Genomic DNA, 17,500 nt, shown 5'->3' on the forward strand with positions numbered 1-17,500 from the left:
CCGTCGTTTTAATCCCGAAAAGAAAATCATTGGGCCGCGGCCGTTGTCCGTCCGCAAGACCGACAAACTCGATCTCTTCAGTTCTTGTCTGCACAAGTTGATTGCTAAGCTGTATTCTTGCGTCTCTCTCTCTCTCTCTCTCTCTCTCTCTCTCTCTCTCTCTCTCTCTCTCTCTCTCTCCTCTCTCTCTCTCTCTCTCTCTCTCTGTGTGTGTGTGTGTGTGTGTGTGTGTGTGTGTGTGTGTGTGTGTGTGTGTGTGTGTGTGTGTGTGTGTGTGTGTGTGTGTGCATAACAGCATTTTAGCACGCACGCCAAAAGGCTCGTCGGAGTTGCCACAAACAGAACACACAGAAGTGTCCAAAAATCTTCCACGTGTAGCAATCAACTTGTCTGCACAAGTTGATTGCTAAGCTGTATTCTTGCGTCTCTCTCTCTCTCTCTCTCTCTCTCTCTCTCTCTCTCTCTCTCTCTCTCTCTCTCTCTCTCTCTCTCTGTGTGTGTGTGTGTGTGTGTGTGTGTGTGTGTGTGTGTGTGTGTGTGTGTGTGTGTGTGTGTGTGTGTGTGTGTGTGTGTGTGTGTGTGTGTGTGTGTGTGTGTGTGTGTGCATAACAGCATTTTAGCACGCACGCCAAAAGGCTCGTCGGAGTTGCCCACAAACAGAACACACAGAAGTGTCCAAAAATCTTCCACGTGTAGGATAGCAAATTAGGCCATAGTCTGGCTAGCACTACTGCCTTTCGTCACCCTTTTAAGGTGAAAGCTTTGTAAGAGGGACCGATGGCGTCCTGTCAAAAAACTAATGCGTTGCCCCATAGACCGGTTGGTCGACCGTAAAGCTCTGATAAGATCTCTGGAACAACGGCGCATGCGTGAAACCGGGCAAAACGGTTTCAAAACGGGTCAAAACGGTTACTTTGAAATCGCGAATAAGGAACGCTTCTAGTACAAGACAATACACGCACCGATGATGAAGAAGGAGTACAATAGTACACCTTTATCTTATAAGCAACGTGTCCGGCATACGTTTAGATCGTTCGTAGATGCGTTTACTTAGTGCGCGAAAAATCGTCACGTGGGTTCGTTCTTCGTTTCCGATTTCGGTCTTTGAAGGTTTGCCGATCGATTGGACGCACTTTCCTTGGTTTGGACGAAGCTGTCGCACTTCTCTCACTTTTTTAGGAAGCGATGTCAAAGTATTTTTCTTCCTTCCACAGTATATCCTCCTTTGAGCGTCAATTATTCCTTGCGCCGCACGCCTCACAGCTGTATGCATCCATCCAACAACCCTCCAAACAATATATGTTGTTTCCGAAACGTACACGGCTCCGCGATGCTGCGTCCAGAACTAAAAGCGAAGGTGCGCGAATTCTCCAGAAACGCCACAAGGAAACGCCACGGCTTGTGCGACCACCGATTCTATGTTCGATGTTTTTATTTAAGCATTAAAGCTATAATAAAAGCGGAGAAGCCAGGAATATGGGAGCTTATGGTTGTTTTACTGTAACAGCCGTCACCAGAAGTGCTGATATTATAAGACTTGCACCGTAAAATGACGGCTGAAAATACACCGCGATTAAGCAGCAACTTCTGCTGTTGATTGGTGAAAAAGAAACCACTCAGTAACGCTGTGTACCCACCGCCTCTTCAAAAAAAAAAAAGTGGAGAAAAAGGGTGAGTGCGAAAGAATAAAGTACGTGCGACGTCTCCGTATTTAATAAAGAGTTTGACGAGGTTCTTATTCCCACGAAAGCAGATATATACGAACAGAGCACGGAAACTGCCGCTTACAATAACGGCCAGGTACGAAAGTCGCCTCCACTCATGCAACCACCGTACAGACAGAGAGAGAGAGAGAGAGAGAGAGAGAGAGAGAGAGAGAGAGAGAGAGAGAGAGAGAGAGAGAGAGAGAGAGAGAGAGAGAGAGAGAGAGAGAGAAATCTTTAATGAGTCTGACGATGTCAGCCGAGATAAGACGCCTGGCTTGCTACGCCAGAGGAATGCGGTGACAATGATAATTATAATGATGAGAGGAAAACACATGATTTGAACTATTTACAAAGTCTGATCAAGGCTTGTGGCTTTCAGATTAGGTCAATAAAGCTTTTGCAGCACGACATGCACGTTTGGACGAATCCCAGGGACCTAATACGTCCCTCAGTTCTAGCCCTACTGAGAGCGGCCGGAGCAGAGACACTGCAAGACGCACTCTTTGCGTACTAAATCGCGCACAGCCACATATTAGGTGTTCCACATCTTCACGCACATCACAACACTGTAGGCACAGTGGCGAGGTGGACTGGTTCATTTTGTAACAGTAGTATCGCGTGTAGGCGACGTTCAACCACATACGGCGCGGTACTGCTTCATCATGCTTGGATATTCCAGGTGCCATGCATGCTAAAATTACAATTCGGGTCGATAGAGTAGAGGACGCGTAATGACGAGATGCGTCTGCCCAAATTGATCGCGGCACGCTCCATGCCGCACTGGATGCAAGTGCTGAAGCATCTTTCCTAGAAAATGGTACCGGTACTTGTGGTCCTCGTTGTTATGCGCTATGGATGCTGTATATGAATAGCAGAAGCAAGCGACGGTGAATTCAAAACAAACAATAACAACAACAACAGGAACAGCTGCAAAACAGCCTCGTCATAACGAAGCCTTCGTTACAGAAAACTGACTTCGTTATATAAACGATACTTTGTTGAAAGCGGGGACTTTCAATCCACCGCAGAGGGTACCGTGAAATCACTTCGCATAAAGCGATTTCGTTATAACTATAGTTCATCTCACTAGCTAGCTGCAGCACTGTGGAGGCTACATTGTTATCAATAGTGCGCCCACTGAGGGCGCCTAATCCGCCGTGAAGGGGGTCCTGAAACGACACTCCCTTCTCCCCTCTCGGAAAGTGGCACCGCACGGCCGGCGCCTTTTGTCGCTTCCTTCGCGGTGAGTTAGGCGCCCTGAGGCTGAGGGGGACAACAATGTAGCCTCCACAGTGGTGCAGCTATCTTCTGAGATGAACTATAGTGTCACTAGACAAGGTTACAGAGTCTCGGCACTCTTTCCTCCTATTGTTCCGTGCCGCCGCCGTGATCATTGGTCAGTTCGCATCATGTGACACTTGTTTACACTGCGACGGTTCATGGGCGCCGCCATTTTGTTGTTTATGCGTTTTCTGCCGGTCAACTGTGGTAGCCTCAGCTTCTCCTCGCTGCTCCTCGGCTGCGCGCGACTGGCGTCGTTCCGAACGCGAATTAAACAGAACGCGCTTCGCAGCATTTCAGCTTCAGAGTGGGTCCGAAGATTCCGTGTTGCTGCGTCTTCGGCAGTGTTGTTTACAAATGACCTCGTCAAGTTAGCGGTGAGGCCGCAGAAGCGGCATTCTGGCAACACTGATACGCAACAAAATGGCCGCCGTTGCTCACTTGCGCACCTCAACCTCAGTGACGGTACTCTGAATCTTATCTAGTGACACTAGTTATAACGATGGTTTACTGCAGCCTCGGCTCCGTCACGGCCTAGTCCGTGAAAGTAAATACTACACTCCGCTGAAAGAAACGCGCAATATCTGTGAGAGCGCGCGTCGCCGAAGGGGTGTTTGCGTTCGAAGCAATACGCCGGCGAGTGCGAACAACGAGCGAGCGTGGGTAAGGTGCGAGACGAAGGGGGTCTCCAGAACAATCGCCGCCCAGGCAGCGAGTGAACGCTCGCCCCTCCGAGTGGTGGTCTCGAGCGTCACGCGTCCGTCAATCAACCCGCGGGAACGCGCTCCTCTTTCCCGCGTGCGCGGATGTTCGTGCGTGTGTGTGCGCGCTCGTTGTTGGAGCTGCAGCGTGGTGGCGAAACGACGAAAAGAAGTACGGTGTGTGCGATGTAGTGGAGGGAGCAGCAGCAGCTAGCTCCGAGAGCGGTCTGCTAATTATGGGGTCGCGACGCGTCAGTCTGGGCCGTGTTTTCACACTGCCTGGCGAAGTTTCGCAGCAGCAAAGGGTATATATACGCGGGGCTGGCGTGTACGGCACGGCGGCTGCAGTGGTGGCAGCATATGTATGTATAGTACACAGTGTGCTTATATCTGGATCTTCTTGCAACTGGTAGGATAGCTCTAGCCATTTCTGTTGAAAACAATAGGAACGTCGGGATTTCTCTGTTTTCGTTTCTACACACACGCATGGGGTTTTGTTGAAAGGGGGATCCAGAAATCCTGCTTGGCAATCTTTTTCGCGGAAGTGTATACCGCATGCAGTTTATTATACTCGTCAGGATTGCGCGTAAGCGGTGCTGCGAATATTTTGAGCAGCTACGGATTAAAACGCGTCCGTGAGAAGTCTGAGCTGCCGCGTTCCACCATCCGAGTAGATCTGTCATATAATTACGGCGCATGTCCGCCTATATCAACGAAAAGGACAAAGTGAACTCTAAAACATTATACCGACCTGGCTCCCGAAGGCCAACTATACTGCGTACCAAGTTGTGTATCTTCAAATCTTTTACTGGAAAGTTCGTATGTCTCGGGCGACTGCCGTAAAACGACATTCGACAGCGCAGCAGAGGTGAATCTAAAACTTACTCAGCGGCGAGGACCATTGGGTGCTTCTTCGAGAAGTCTGGCAGAGCGTCTTCATGAAGGTATTTTGCACAGAACAAATTTTTTACCTTGAATGCTAGATCGCACTCTTAAGACTACCCCGTGGGTCAGCTTCCCCACACCGCGCTCGATTGCAATCCATGCAACCAGTAATGAGATTTCGGCTGATGACGATCTCCAGCAGGCGGTTTGACTCATAAGTTCGGTCTGCATGTGCGGTGTCATGGCTTTATCATGGTGTTGTATGCACGCGCGATGCTGCCAGTCGCCTCACTTGTCGGCGACATGCTCCTCGCGTCCATTGTGGCGAAGCTGAACCACGGGACTGGAAAGATAATTTCGCACGTAATCAATGGTCGAAAGTAGCTGTCCGAGAGCGTTACGCCTTATGGCACCAACCCCTGTAGAGGCCTGTCGTACCATCTCTAAAACGTGAATGCCAGCAGATTAATCGATCACTTTCGTGCGATCAGTCGCGAAAGTAATGTGTCCTTAAACGCTTGACACGGGGGACACGGTACAAGATGAGAGAGGGGACACAAGAGGATGTATCACGTCCGTCATCTTCCTCCGTGTTGCGCTGTGAAGATCGCTCCGTGCAACACCACCACCTGGCCGAAACTATCCCACGCCTCATCAAGACTGCCTCCACCCCAGGCTTCTACGAAAACCGCCGGTAGCGGCGACAAAGCGCCTGCGCACAACCACCATGGGCGACGGGGACGGGGCCCCCCGAGCGCATCGCAGCCGCCGTCGTAGTTGCTCCGAAGCCCCAGGCCAGATTACCGCCGCACACAGAGCGCGGCCGTCGAACGGGCTCCGCGGGCAGGCAGCGAAGGCGAGAAGCAGGCCATCATGCAAGCGGCGGAGGCACGCACGGCTACTACGAGCCGCCTGGTTGCGTCGGGGCAGCGCGCATACTCCACGCACGGGCCACCAAACGCTGCGCCGGGATCCTCGGTCTTTCTCTTCCACCTGACCCCCCAGCCGCCCCGGGAGCTGCTGCTGCATATAAGCTCCCGCGAGCTCCGTCATTCGTCTTCATTCTGCGCTCCTCTGACACCGGCCGCCCGCGGCTCTTTTCGGGACCGATCTCGTCGTCTCGTCGTCCTCCCCCCTCGCGCAGGATCGGATTGGATTCCTATACCGCAACGCAGGAGCCAAAGGTTCCCTAACCTCAGCGGACGAACCGCTTCGATCTCGCGAGCGACGGTTCCACTGGGCGTGCCGACGCTTCGAGGCTTTGTCGATCTTCGGGGTACCAAATGTGATAAAGAGGTGTGCGCGAGCTGGCTGCCGCGAAAGGCGAAGCGACTGGCTTTTGTCGGCTCTGTTTGGCTTTGCCTGGTTTTTCAGTAACAGTAGAGCCGTCGATAGTGGGTCGATGCGATCGGAGAGTACATAAACACGGAGTCTATTGTGCCGACTGCGATGTACGGGTCTGGCGCTTGCCGGTAGTGCTGCGGTGATTCGTCTCGCAGGCGGCCAGCGGCAAGAAGCAAATATGGACACGGGAGCAAGACGGACACGGCAGCTCGGATCGCCATGCCGTTCAAACTGCCGGAACTCCCGGCAGCCGTTACAAATGGATTCACAAGTAGACCAGCTAACCCAGCGTACAGATTGTGTTGTTCTGCTAGCGATACCTGCACGCACACGAATCAACTAACTGAAAAAATGAAGCCTTAACGCGTCAATTCTGCAATTTTCCGCCCGTGGAAGCAAGATAATCCTGTCTGCTGGATTGCGAAGCGCGATCGCCGCGCTTCTTTTTTATGCATTAGCCATGCGACTGCTTTGATTCTTCTTTACGTAACGTAATAGTGACTTGCGCGTTTCCATGTTCATATTTTCTTTAGAATTGGAGCCTCCGATTGGTGCGTAAAACTGCCAGACAGAGATTCCCAGGCTTAATACAGGGCACGATGCATACTCAGATAACGGCGACACTTGCCAATAAACCAACTTGTACCAAGATCACTGAATTTTTCAAATGTTGGGAACATTGAAACATTAAATTAAGAACGTGTACAAGAATGTAAGGTGCTTCTATACGCGAGTCTAGGTCCAGGCAGTGTAACAGTATACCGGAAGCACGCCGGACACGTCCGGGACGTAGATGGATGACACGTTATAGACCTACTTAACAGCGTGACGTCTTAACAGTAGTGTGGCGCTGCAGTCAAAGTAACAAAAACGTACCCGAAAAACGAAACGCGCATGCCGTGACAAAAACAACGCATAACAAAATAAGGGCATCTTTCAGCTGCGGCGCCTCCACAGCAGCAGAGGCATACCGGTGTCGAAGGACCGTGTACAGTTTCGCCTGTCTATGCGTTCGTCATGCAGACGGAAATTATAAATCCCGCTCCGTGCACGCCACTCCACATGCCAGCAAGAGGAGAGGAGGGGGGGGAGGGGGGGAGTGATTGTCGCCAGTTCCAAATGGCTTCAATCCTTCTGGAACAAAGCTCATGTAACATCGTCAGAATGTCGTAGCCGTGTTCATACGAGATCATTAAACGGCCCATTGAGCGAAAAAGCCCGCATCAGTGTCTGTAACAGCGAAAAGGGGCTCCTTGCTAAGTGTTCCGTAGCACGAGGCGTTCCACGGCGCGAGCTTAAATTCGGCATTGCCGAGAATTGACCGTCCACGTCACTATAGTTTTCCGACGAAAGGAGAGGAGAAAGAACGCAGCCAAACAAGCGAACGGTAAGCCACCCCTACTTCTTGTCGTTACTCTTTCCCCCAGTTGCATTAAATTCACCATCGTCATCAAATCTCCTCTTACACGGGCTGCGAGCAGTGGGGCGGTCTGGGGGAGTCAGATCGCAGCCATTCGAAAGTTTTCAGGCGCACCGCAAAGCAAAAGCGCCTCAAGCGGCAAGATATCCCCACCTCACTTACCACTGCCCTAAATTCACGCGATAAGAAAATTACGGCCCCGTCTCATACCCCAGTATCTCTGTCGACTAATCTCTCGACGATCATACTCTACTCGCTGTAACTTAATTCCCACTAAAAAGTTCTCACACATCCAACGTGCACGCTTTTTTGAGCACTTGATCTACACATCGCCGATGGGCTACAATGCACCCATCTTAAAGGCACCCTGCAACACTTTTTTCAACTTTTTTTGAAATCTTAAATGCTTGCAGAACGTAACCACCCAACACACTCGGTACATAGATTAGGGGGTCGTAGAGTACTTCAGCCAAAAATTACTGCTCTATGCCCATCAGATAACTTGTAAACTCGCTCAAAATATTTTTTTCTCTTTCCCGGTCTTGACGTTCTTCGACGGCTCAAATTACGCCACTAAGGCCATGTAGCGGCTGTTGGCCGGTTTTCATTCAGTTGCAGCAATGAACGCTTTTCGACAGCAACTTTATAATTAAAGCCACGAAAACGAAGCAGCAACGGAAGGCATATCTGGTGCGACGAGCGAATCACGGAGTGCCGCTCCGTGCTGGTAGTAACTGTAGCTTTCGCAGTGCTTGCAGACGCGAAGGAAAGAGTGAAAGCGCTTATCAAAAGTGTTGCAGGCTCCCTTTAAAGCCGATAACTAAGCCCCTAACAAATTAAGCGCCCCTCTACCCTCTCACCCGCATGTGGATGAGGGCCTTACAACAACCCTCTTCCACTCACCCCGTATTGTTCTTTATATAGCTCTCACTGATACCCGCCATGATGCAAAACATTTACAACTAACCTCACCGGCCGACAATCCAACTCCATTGGGAAGACATACCGCGACAAGTAGCAACACCGAATGTCCGTTCCCGTCTACACGTGCTACGGGCATCCCGTGCAGGAACACAAGTAACACGCACACCAGCTCGAAGTACCATTTGAAGAGACTCCACAAACGCGGTGGTGCCCCCTGACGTAATCACGAAGAAGAGGAAGGAAATGCGCCGGCGGCAGTTCGGAGGCATTCTGCTGTGTTCATACATTCGCACCTGGGGATGCGGCAAAGGCAGGAACGGTGGGCGAGGGGTTGTTACCGCATCCCGGGAGCCGCCGCGGCGATTGCCGGGCCGTTCCAAATGAATCGGTTCGACCCCGGCGCACCAGCATTCAGCTGTAATCACACGACATTCGGCAGCGCCCCCTCTCGACAGATCGCATGCACGAGAGGCCGCTGAAGGGGGGCCCCGAAAAGAAGGCGCCAATATCCCCGTGTGCCGATCGAGCCGGATAGGTACAGCCGGCCGGGCGATGTTCCGTGCGGGCACATCATTTATATGCATTAAGAAAAGCAAATCATTAGGAACAAGAAAGCGAACTCCGGCAGAAGGGAGAGTGAGGTTGGATGGGAGTGGCGCTCCGGGGAGAAGAACGAGGGGCAACACCTGAAAACGTCATCGGTGCCCGCGTGCACCTCTTCCTCTCTCGGCTGAAATCGATATCCGGGCCAACCGAAGCATTCAATTAGTGCCGTAGCCGAGCAGAAAATAGGCACGCGCTCCTGAAGCACCCGCGGCTCGGGGAAAACGCTGGTCCCCGGCACGCCAAGCCAGGGCTCGAACCGTGGAGCGGACAATTTGTCTCTGCCAGAGGACGGCCGTGCTGTACAAAGGTTTGCTTGTATTCTCCGCCTGCGGCGGCGGTTTCGCTTGTTCCCTCGATCGCGTGCGTCGACATGGAGAATTTTTGTTCGGCGGCCCGCATGAATACGCACTTGTTTTCTAGACCTTTTCCAGGGGGCAAAACCTGACAGATGGGAAGGATCGTCGGTACGGAGGTGGCCCGACATATATCTGGCCAAAATTTGGTGGGTCCTATTTGGTGGGACAGGAAAACAGCCACATGGATTAGGGAACAAAGGTGGAGGACATTCCCGTTCAAATTGAGCGAAGGAAATGGGCATGGGCTGGTCACGTGATGCGAATGAGGGACAACAGGTGGACCATCCGTTTGACAGACTGGCTCCCAGTAGACCGCAAACGCACTAGGGGTCGGCCGAGAACTCGCTGGTGAGATGAGATGCGAAAATTTTGGGGAAAAACATGGACTCAGCTGGCACTCGATAGGCGTGGCTGGAAATCTTTGGGAGAGGCTTTCGTCCTGCAGTGGACACAGACACGCTCATGATGATGATGATGGCGATTATAATAAATGATGATGATGATGATGATGACAAAGCAGATCTGCTCATTCGTATAACTAACACGCGTAGCGCTATGTCGTCACAGATGAATCCAGCTTACGAAAACGAAACACTGGAGTACCTCGGAGTTATCGGGCATACCACTATCAGCCACGAAATTTCACCGCATTCCTGGGAGGGGCTGTCGAAGTTTACTACAATAAGTCTGTTTAGTGGGCAGGTATAAATTTTTTTTTTGTAGACGCATAAAAACCAAGAGGCCTCTAGGTAAAGTACCAATCAAGATATACACGTAGATTTATGAAAGGTGCTAACATAGTTGCAGAAATTACACATGCACTGCGAGTCTTCGAAGATCAGATATCACTTTCATTCTCGACGTTACCCCCGTTCCGTAAACTTAAGCGGTCGATAGTAGTTGCTCGCAAAGCCCCTTCAAAGACGTACGCGGGTGAGTAGGCACCACCCGTATACGCCGTCGTCAACACCGGTGGTGCAGCACGTTACGCAGACACGCGGGATCTTTAGGTCAGAGAGCCGAAAATAAAAAAAAAAAGTACAAGTTGAAGTTGGGTTTTTCGCGCACCGAAGGTCCACCTGGACTTATTGCTACGCATTAGTTACACGAACGTACGTAGGAAGGACAAGTTGGTACTCTCAGCTAAACAAAACATAACAGCGCGAAGAGTTGATTTTTTAGACTTACAAAAACATACGCATTACTTTTCGCGCTGTTGCATCTTGTTTAAGTTAGTTTCGACCACCGGTGGATCTCAATGTGGGCCGACATATCGTGCAAACGGGCGTTTTGTTTCACAATTGCGCCAGAAAAAAAAAAAAAAAAAGAGAGAGAGAAAGAGCGGCACAGTGAGAGTCGGAAATCGATATTCAAGCACCCGGAACGGCTTAGAGACAAGGATATCGACATTTACGCGAGACACAACATGCGTGTTTCGACGGCCCGCATGTTTCCGTCGTTGTTTGCGACATCAGCACTGCGAAAATAGCCCAGTTTGTGAACACATAGTATCATTTGTGCCAGAATAAGAGGGAGGTGGGACAGACTGCAAAAAAGCGTACCGGTTTGTCCTAAAGCCGGGACCTGATACCCAGCTAACCGAGAGAGAGAGAGAGAGAGAGAGAGAGAGAGAGAGAGAGAGAGAGAGAGAGAGAGAGAGAGAGAGAGAGACCATGCAATGAGTAGCTGTGGTTGGTTGTGCAACAAGCCATACGAGAAAAAAAAACTGAAAAAAAAAATCTCGAGTATGGAGAATAGTGAATGGAAAGTTTTCGAAAGAAAACGCATGTAGCACGGAAATTTTAAGTCTAGGAAAGCACCGGTGAGACTTTTACAAGTTTCTGGAAAGGACTGGTAGGGGAGAAGACGTACAGGCCTGGTTTGTTTCAAGCGCGGACTACCTGACAACTAACAAAGCTTGTGGTTAGACTGGTACAAGAATTGTAGAGAAAGCAAAATGTAGAAAAGAACGGGACGTGCAGAACGCTACGAGTATATATAACGTGAACGCCCAGAGGAGATCCCCAAATGAGAGTGTAACAGTAACTTGTACGACGCTGTACAATCTGCACGCAGATTTGAAATCAACGATGTTGTCCCCGTATCACATCATCTATGGATTTCGCCAAGCTACGCGAGGAGGCCTCGCAAATCGATCGAGGTCGTCAACTAGAACGCATGCGCAGCTGATAACGTTTGCAAGCGAAACCAAGTGCTGGTCAACCGCAACGCATCAATCGTCCCGTCGTTACCGAGTGAAACTATCCTCTATCCAACTGAAGAGAAATTGTTTGATCGAAGTTAACCGAGGGTACGATCGTTCAGAAATAGAGGAAATAGCTTAATGTTCCGCCCACATTAAAACCCGAATGCCTACGCCCAGGATTCGAGACGGATTCAGACCCACCGATGGCTGCCTGGAGCTCGCTGTTTTGTCAATGCAAGATCACAAAATCTCCGATTCCACTACGCGTCTGTTTTTATGCCTTGCAGACCGGTGAATTTTTGTTTCTATGAAAATAACAAAAATAATTTTGGGAGGTCCTTGTCAGTATGCACACCGGTGAAGTCGGAAGTGTTCTGCGTGTCGGTCCTCCATCGCCCATCCCAGGAAGAAACGCTGAATAAATAAGCGCATCATATATTGTCCAGAAACGGAACAGGAAAGCTGTGTGTCGATGGCCAAGTAAGAGTGAGCTTAAAAAAGAAGCTAAGAAGCCTGCTCGTTCCTTTTCTGAGGCTTCTGCCCCATGAGCAACTTGGAGAACTTTCGAATTCGGCGGCTTCTTCCACACGCGGTGGTTCGACAAAGTTCGCGAACTGTGTTCCGCACGCTCAAGCGACAAGAAGACGTCGGGCCGAGTGCACTCCGGCTCAGACTCACCTGTCATCGTAGGCGAAGTCCGCCTCGAGCGTGTTCCAGTAGAGAAGGCAGGCCCATCCAGAGACGAGCGCCACAGCGCCGTAGTAGTCCATGTTGCTCAGTTTGCGACCGTGCCGCGACTGCTGGTGCGCCGCCTGCTGCTGCTGCGGCTGCTGCTGGTGTCCTCCGCCAGATGGCGCCGCCTCCCTCCGCGCATGCGCACGCAGCACTCCACCGCTGCGTCCCGTCATGGATCGGCCAATGGGCGCCCCCCTCGGGCTGCGCACGAAAGAGCGGGACGCCAGGCATCAGTGCGCGCGTTTTTCGCTCTTCTTTTTTGCCGCCTCACCGCCACGGGGCAGGCGGCGTGCGCGCGTGCACCAAGCGCAAACCGCCGCCGCCGCCGCCGCGGTGGTGGTGGCGGGGAAGTCGAAAATTGGCGCCCAAAGTAGGGCCTGTCTTTCCGGCGGCCTGGCCAGCCTCAGAGGCGCCGACGAACGACGGTCCCTTCGGCTGGTGGCGTCGGCCCACCGGTACTACTGCTCTGGGAAGACGCGCAGGCCTTTCGGGGAAAGCAGCGTTTTGTAGGCACCGCCGTAATGGCCGAGAAAAAGTAAACGAAGGAAGAGAAAACTAAGAAGAAGAGACTGCAGATGTTATTGGGGACTTGCGAGGCGGTGTTGCAACTCGATAGGGGGTTTTGCCCTTGCGTGCTGCCTTTGTTGGAAGGTTACTAACGGAACTTGCGGGCACATCCGGGGTGTTGTTAAGCGTCATCTGTGTACGTACGTGAAACCTTGTCAAATGAAGCACAGCGTCAATGCCTCTAGAAACGCTAGCTCCGATGAGTACTTTATCGTTAGGCATTTTCGCTCACCAACCTACGCTCCCTTGGGAACTGAGGAATTTTAAACAGTGCATACACTACGCGCAGTCTTTGTCAAAAAAAAAATTAGTAGTACTTATTATAACTGCACGAAAAAATTACCTGCCGCGATGCCTTTACCGTTAGGGTTGAGCAAAAAATTTTAAGTCGAAAGCACATAGGGAAGGAACTTTGTCTAAAGTGACAAGCTTAACACTTTTGGCGTAAAAAATAGACGAGCTCAGGATAATAACGAAACATCCACGGTTGATCAAGTGGTTTGTCATTTATTTCAATAATTTGACGCTTGTTCCACGGGCTTTATGATCCTGAATAATTTCAACACCTTCATGTTTGAATAAAGTCATGTCCAGTTGATATAAACGTTACATGACCGTTTGAGCCGAAAACACTAAATCGTGCAGCCGTACAGGCCGAAAATGGCGTCCCATTGATGCCAACTGGAATTACAATAATAATAACAACACCAAACCGCGTGCTGCATATTTGTTCCTACAATTATTCAGGTATGTGGAATGTCTGCTGCACGAATTGCATAGAGAATCATCGATTTAGCGGTCCTGGACGGTCCGCGGGCAGTCCGGGGACTCTGTTCGGACCGGAAGTCCTGTAGAAATACATGGAAAAATCGAGCGCCGGATGGCGTCTCGGGAAGTCCGCGGACGATCCAGGACGGATAATCGCGGAGGCCCATTGTCGTCCAGCGATGCAACTCGACCATCCTTTGTAATGAAAATAAAATAAAGCTATTTAATTTGATTTAATTTGATCTTAAGTGCTGCGAGACGTACTACATTGCAGCCACAATTGCGCAATCACCGCTACCCGACTCACACGTTCAGTCACAGCTTCCTTCCTCACACAATATCGGTTGCGCGCGTTTACAAGACCTCCGTGGTCCTTTCAAAATCAATTGAGGCGCAGAATATATTCTTACGTCCGCAGCCACTGCTTCTTACTACACTCCACTCAGAAGTCAACGGAAGTGACGTCACAGATGACGCCACTGCAGTACCCGCAAAACATCACTTCCGGCCGTACTACTTGAAATCCTGACGAATGGGCGTTTCGCTCTGTGATAATTTGCATTAAGAGACACTAAATTTCCCTACGCATTGGAGCACACCGGGAGTTCTTACAATAACCCACCGTCCACCGTATCCTCAAGAAGGGCGGCGAGGGGGAGCATACGTAACTGTACGTGAGCGGAACTTTGAGTTCAAATTTCGCGCCAAATGTGGGACGAATAGCCGTACACAAAACCAAACGAACTCGGGAGTAGCCCGGGCCACCTTAGTAAATTCCGAGGGTGTTTAAAAATATATTCGTTTTTATTTTTTTCCTTCGCATAATACGGTTCATACGCGGTCGCAGGACAAATGTTTCCATGTGTCCGTACATGCGTACGTACGCCATGGTGTACCCACCAACATTGGCATCATCATAGTAGGGAGGAGCCCCAAGGGAAATCTTGCCCTCTAAACTCTTGAGAAGGAGTCCCTCAAGCACCTACAGCACAACCCGATTCAGCTTCATGGTTCAATCGGCGAAGGCATTTATACTATACGAATATTCACCATGCGCAGCAAACCCTTGTCATAGCTAAGTCATCGGAACGAGGAAGGGACTTCGTTATGAGCGGTTTTTTGCTAAAAACGGATTCGACTTGCCCTCTCGGTTATGGAGTGTGGACCATGAAAAAGCTTCGACTAACGCGAGAATTAACATGAAGCGATTTCGTTGTAATAATGGTTCCCTGCAGATGTAATCAAAACAGTTCGAAACCGAAAATTGGTTCTAGAAAAAAAAATTTAAAAAAAGTACACGTGCGCACACGCATGTGCGCGCGTACACACACAGAGGGCCGAGGAAGGAAGCCGCGCTGAGACAAGCCAGTGAGCTCGTTCATGCAAGTGAGAAAAGGAACAAGAAAAAAAAACCCTGGCATTTTGTCGCCCGCTTTCCGGCGCACTTCCTCTGCAGAAGAAGCAACCGCAGACGGCCGTGGCGCCGGTGGCCCATTAGCCGAACACTGCCGCCGTTGCCTGCGGACCGACCTCGACGCCGCTCCGACTGCTGGAGGCGGAACACGGGGAGGGGGGGAAGGGGCGTGTACTACTCCTTGTAGCCCGGGGGTCACGCGACAAATTTCTGCCCTCCATCCTGTGAGACTGAAGCCAGCAGTGTACTCGTTGAGTGCGGACCGTATACAAGGAGGATTTGTCGTACTGGACGTCCCAATGGTGGACATTACAACTGCGGATGGAGGAAAAGGTTCCCACGAACGGACCGGCAAACCCGTTGGCGGGGTACTTGTCAAAGAGCTGCGGGACAGTTCCGCTGTGTTGGAAATATTGCGAGAAACGATGGCTCTGAAATGATGGGTGCGCAGACAGCTGGTCCCGTGTGCGCGTATAAGCACGGGTTATAAGGATGAACCACACTTCGGGGTGGAGGAGACGTCGCGAAAGGATGGAAATTGCTCTTCTGACGAATCGTCGGGGCGTTCGCGCCGTTAGGACAAATCAGTTCGCTGCTGGACACCAGGTTAAAATACTGATGGTCGCGGGTCCAATCTTCGTCTGATTCGGCTGCTATTAATGAAACCTAAATGTCGACATGTTCAATCGCACGTACGCCAGATTTTGGAGGGCCGACTGTAGCCCAACCTGCGCTCAAGTGATGTTTTTCAGCGAAGGTATTGATGTTAACACCAGCTTTACCCCGATTTTTTCGACAAGGCCACTGACGTGCGGTGAAACTTAAAGGTGCGGACAACCGATTTTTGTGAGTATATTTTCTTTACGCAGTGTCTAGAGCGCCGTCCGACGGCACTCCAGCTCAGCGCCCCAGGCATGGCTAAAGTGCTGTCCGAGAACATTCGAATATATAAGGCTGGGCTGATACAAGCCACCGCGTCTGCGTTATGGTGTGAAGGTTCCGTCTTAGGTTCCTGTTACTGAAGTCGGTGGTTCGAGCCCGGCTTGCGCTACCTTAATTTTTCTTTTGCGTTCTCAAGTTAATTATATTTTGATATCTTCGATTAGTTTTTGGTGTTTCAAATAATTTTATCACTTCGTTTGGTTTAGTTATGTTAGGTTAGGTTAGGTTAGGTTAGGTTAGTTTACCTTACGTTACGTTACCTTCATGGAGGCCAAGTAGTGCCAAACGCGGCATTTTTTCATCGAAATGCCGATGGACGTCACTTTAGTGGAGTGCTTATAGTACCGTCGGACGGCACTCTAGACACAGCCTTTCTTTGCCCTATATGAAAGGGCATCAGTTAAAACACCCTATAACCAGAATCGGTTTTGCTGATAGCGCCCGGGAACTTTTTAAATCGCAATTTTTTAGATCTACCAGCCGTACGTGCCCCGCCAAGAGGAATGCTGGCAATCATGACAGGGAGCCTTTTAACTGCACGCGAGATTAAAAGAGGTATTTAAAAAATTGTCCCCAGTTAAAAACAATATTGTCCAACCTTTCCTATTCCTTCGTGCGGTTTTCTAATCACGCTTTGAAATCGACGGAGTTTGGACACGTCAGCTAATGTCACTTTTAGACACTGCATGCAGCCACCTTTCATAACTTCAGAAATTTTAGTGCAGAATTAAAATTATTTTCACCTGTTTATGTCTACCTGCTTATTTATTTATTGCAGTAACCCAGTATATAAAATGTTGGCTTTCATATACGAGCTACAGGACATGCACTCCACAACAACCGTTGTCTGTCCCTTTAAGGCACACGGGTCAGCAGCAACTTGGATAACATTGCCTTCTCCTTTACAAAATATTCTTCATCACAGCACCAAGTCATTTAAATTACTCAATAGGCACCTCGCCTACTGGTGCCTCGTTTACAATCGCTTATGTTATCGGCACCGTTTCGCCAAGTCACCTCTGCGCCACTAAAAGGCACATTTATCCCCCCCACCTACCCACTTCCATTCTTAGATTAGATAATTTGTTACAATGCGATTGACAAATATCATGTTGGTCCCACTTAGCTTAAGAGGGTTGCAAAAGCACTGCCCTCAGTAGGCCTACTTCATCTTTACGCAGGTGGAACCCGTAAGCACACTATCGGGCATTCAACACGACCGCTGTGTGCGGGAAGATGCCATGGTTTCTCCGCCATCCGTTCTGTGTAGTCCCTCTAAATCAGGCTTCACTACCAGCACATTCCTATTGAGCAGAAGCTAACTTTAGAGAGCACGTTTAGCCAACTAAACTTGCTCTCATATTCTAAAATTTTCCATTTTTCGAAATAGTGCGAGCTCATCTCTTGCAGCTTCTATTTCTACCCAACCGCGACACTCCGTTGGGCGCATCCACATATTTTCCTGGCAAGCGGATAGAAACATCTCTTTTCCTCAGTTGTTTTGTTTCTCAGCTCGCGTAACACTGCCGCAAGAGGTTAATCGTAAATGTTTACGCAGTCATGCCCAACCACCAGTCTAGTTTTATTTTATTTCGCCTTGCTTTACCCTTCGTTGCCAACCCACGGAATAAAAGGTTCGTTGCCC

General features: G+C 50.1%; 1 protein-coding gene and 1 long non-coding RNA gene across 2 annotated transcripts in view; one reads left to right on the plus strand and one right to left on the minus strand.

Moving 5' to 3' along the window:
• Window positions 1-17,500, minus strand: part of Tmtc2 (Transmembrane O-mannosyltransferase targeting cadherins 2) — a 337,657-nt gene that overhangs the window by 179,368 nt on the left and 140,789 nt on the right. Inside the window, exon 2 of the mRNA XM_077677548.1 lies at window positions 12,108-12,365. Coding sequence (XP_077533674.1) covers window positions 12,108-12,337 — 230 coding nt within the window. The 5' untranslated portion in view covers window positions 12,338-12,365. The remainder of the gene's footprint in view (window positions 1-12,107; window positions 12,366-17,500) is intronic.
• The window catches only part of LOC144145801 (uncharacterized), a 114,151-nt gene that overhangs the window by 26,746 nt on the left and 69,905 nt on the right, over window positions 1-17,500 (plus strand). The gene's annotated exons all lie outside the window — the stretch shown is intronic.

This window comes from Haemaphysalis longicornis, unplaced genomic scaffold (genome assembly GCF_048455015.1).
Source record: "Haemaphysalis longicornis isolate Haplotype H1 unplaced genomic scaffold, Haemaphysalis longicornis Haplotype H1 scaffold_7, whole genome shotgun sequence".
Lineage (NCBI taxonomy): Eukaryota > Metazoa > Arthropoda > Arachnida > Ixodida > Ixodidae > Haemaphysalis > Haemaphysalis longicornis.